The 1,675-nt window shown below is 39.2% G+C and overlaps 1 protein-coding gene across 1 annotated transcript; it reads left to right on the top strand.

Moving 5' to 3' along the window:
* Nucleotides 224–985, top strand: LOC109219134. The gene has a single exon (XM_019383566.1). The coding sequence runs from the start codon at nucleotides 224–226 to the stop codon at nucleotides 983–985; it is 762 nt and encodes a 253-aa protein (XP_019239111.1).

Raw genomic sequence — 1,675 nt, 5'->3', positions numbered from 1 at the left:
TTCCAGCCACGAGTGCACGTGTTTGGAGGTGCTGTGGAACCTTGGGGAGCGGCCGGTCTTAACGATTTGCACCCCGTCGGGCCGAAATCGCTTTCAAGGCAGTGGCTTGCCACGACACAGTATTTTTGATAAGTTGTAGTCTTCTTTCCTTGTTGTTCTTAGTCAATATTATCTACTGATTTTCCTTACAATTTGAAAGCGAATTTACATATAATATTGACTAATGGCCACCACTTTGAACAAAACACTTCCTGATCTCTCAAAACTTGAGCCTTTAGATGGAAATAATTATAAGCGTTGGTCCCAGAAACTTTTAATTTTCTTTGAACAATTAGAAGTTGATTATGTTTTGTTTAACGATCCTCCTGCTGATATTGTTGCTAATAGTTCTAATGCTGCTAATATTGCTGTTGCTGATGATGCTGCTAAGAAGAAATTTGAAAAGGATAATAAAACAGTGAGAGGGCATCTGCTTAACCATATGACTAACCCTCTCTTTGATTTGTTTATAAATTTTAAATCTGCTAAAGTCATATGGGATTGTTTGGAGAAGAAATATGGTGCTGATGATGCAGGAAAAAAAAAGTATGTCGTTGGAAAGTGGATCAAGTTTCAGATGGTTGATGATAAGCCAATCATGGAACAGATTCACGAGTATGAGAACTTAACTGCTGATGTTTTGAACGAGGGCATGGAGATGTGTGAGATTCTTCAGGCTAATGTTTTGCTTGAAAAGTTTCCACCTTCCTGGAATGATTACAGGAATCAACTAAAACACAAGAAGAAAAACTTAACTCTTCAAGAACTAATCAGTCACATAAGGACTGAGGAAGCAAACCGTCTCAAAGATGAGGAGTCCGAACGGCTTAAGGATAAGATGGAATCTCTCTCTCTTAATTCTTCTAAAGCTAACCTTGTGGAATCTTCTAGTACTTTTGTGAAAGACAGGTTTAAAGGAAAACAGAAGAAAGGTCAGAAGAAATGACATGTGAAAAAGCATAATTACTTCAATAAGCCGGAGGGCCATATTCAAAAGTCGAAAGGACCTTGCTATGTCTGCGGCAAAAATTGGTCACAAGGCTTATTAGTGCAACCAGAGACAAGGACAAAGCTCAAAGAATGGAGGAAAAGCTCTAGTCCAAGCCAACCTTACTGAGGGTGGTGATGTCATTGTTGCTGTGGTTGTTGAGGCAAACATGGTGGCTAACAAGACTGATTGGATACTGGACACAGGCGCTTCAAGGCATCTTTGCGCCAACAAAGAGTTGTTTCACGACTTTGAGGAATCTGCTGATGGCGAGTGTGTCTACATGGGTAACTCCACTATAGCTGGAGTTATGGGTAAAGGAAAAACTCTTCTTAAATTAACTTCTGGAAAAACTTTAGCTTTGAACAATGTTCTCTATGTACCCTCCCTTCGTAGAAACTTAGTTTCTGGTGCGCTTCTCAACAAGGTAGGTCTTAAACTTGTTTTTGAATCTGATAAAGTTGTTATTTCTCGTGGGGGAGACTTTGTTGGGAAGGGTTACCTTAGTGGGGGTTTATTTGTGCTGAACATCGCTCAAGAGATTACTAATAATGCTACGTTCAATTCTGCTTATATTGCTGAGTCTATTGATTTGTGGCATGGTAGACTAGGTCATGTTAATATTGCTTCTATTAAAAGACTTAGAAA

This window comes from Nicotiana attenuata, chromosome 2, assembly GCF_001879085.1.
Source record: "Nicotiana attenuata strain UT chromosome 2, NIATTr2, whole genome shotgun sequence".
NCBI classification, from domain to species: Eukaryota; Viridiplantae; Streptophyta; class Magnoliopsida; order Solanales; family Solanaceae; genus Nicotiana; species Nicotiana attenuata.
Note: the sequence above shows the minus strand (reverse complement) of the source record. Positions and strands in the feature narration are given on the sequence as shown.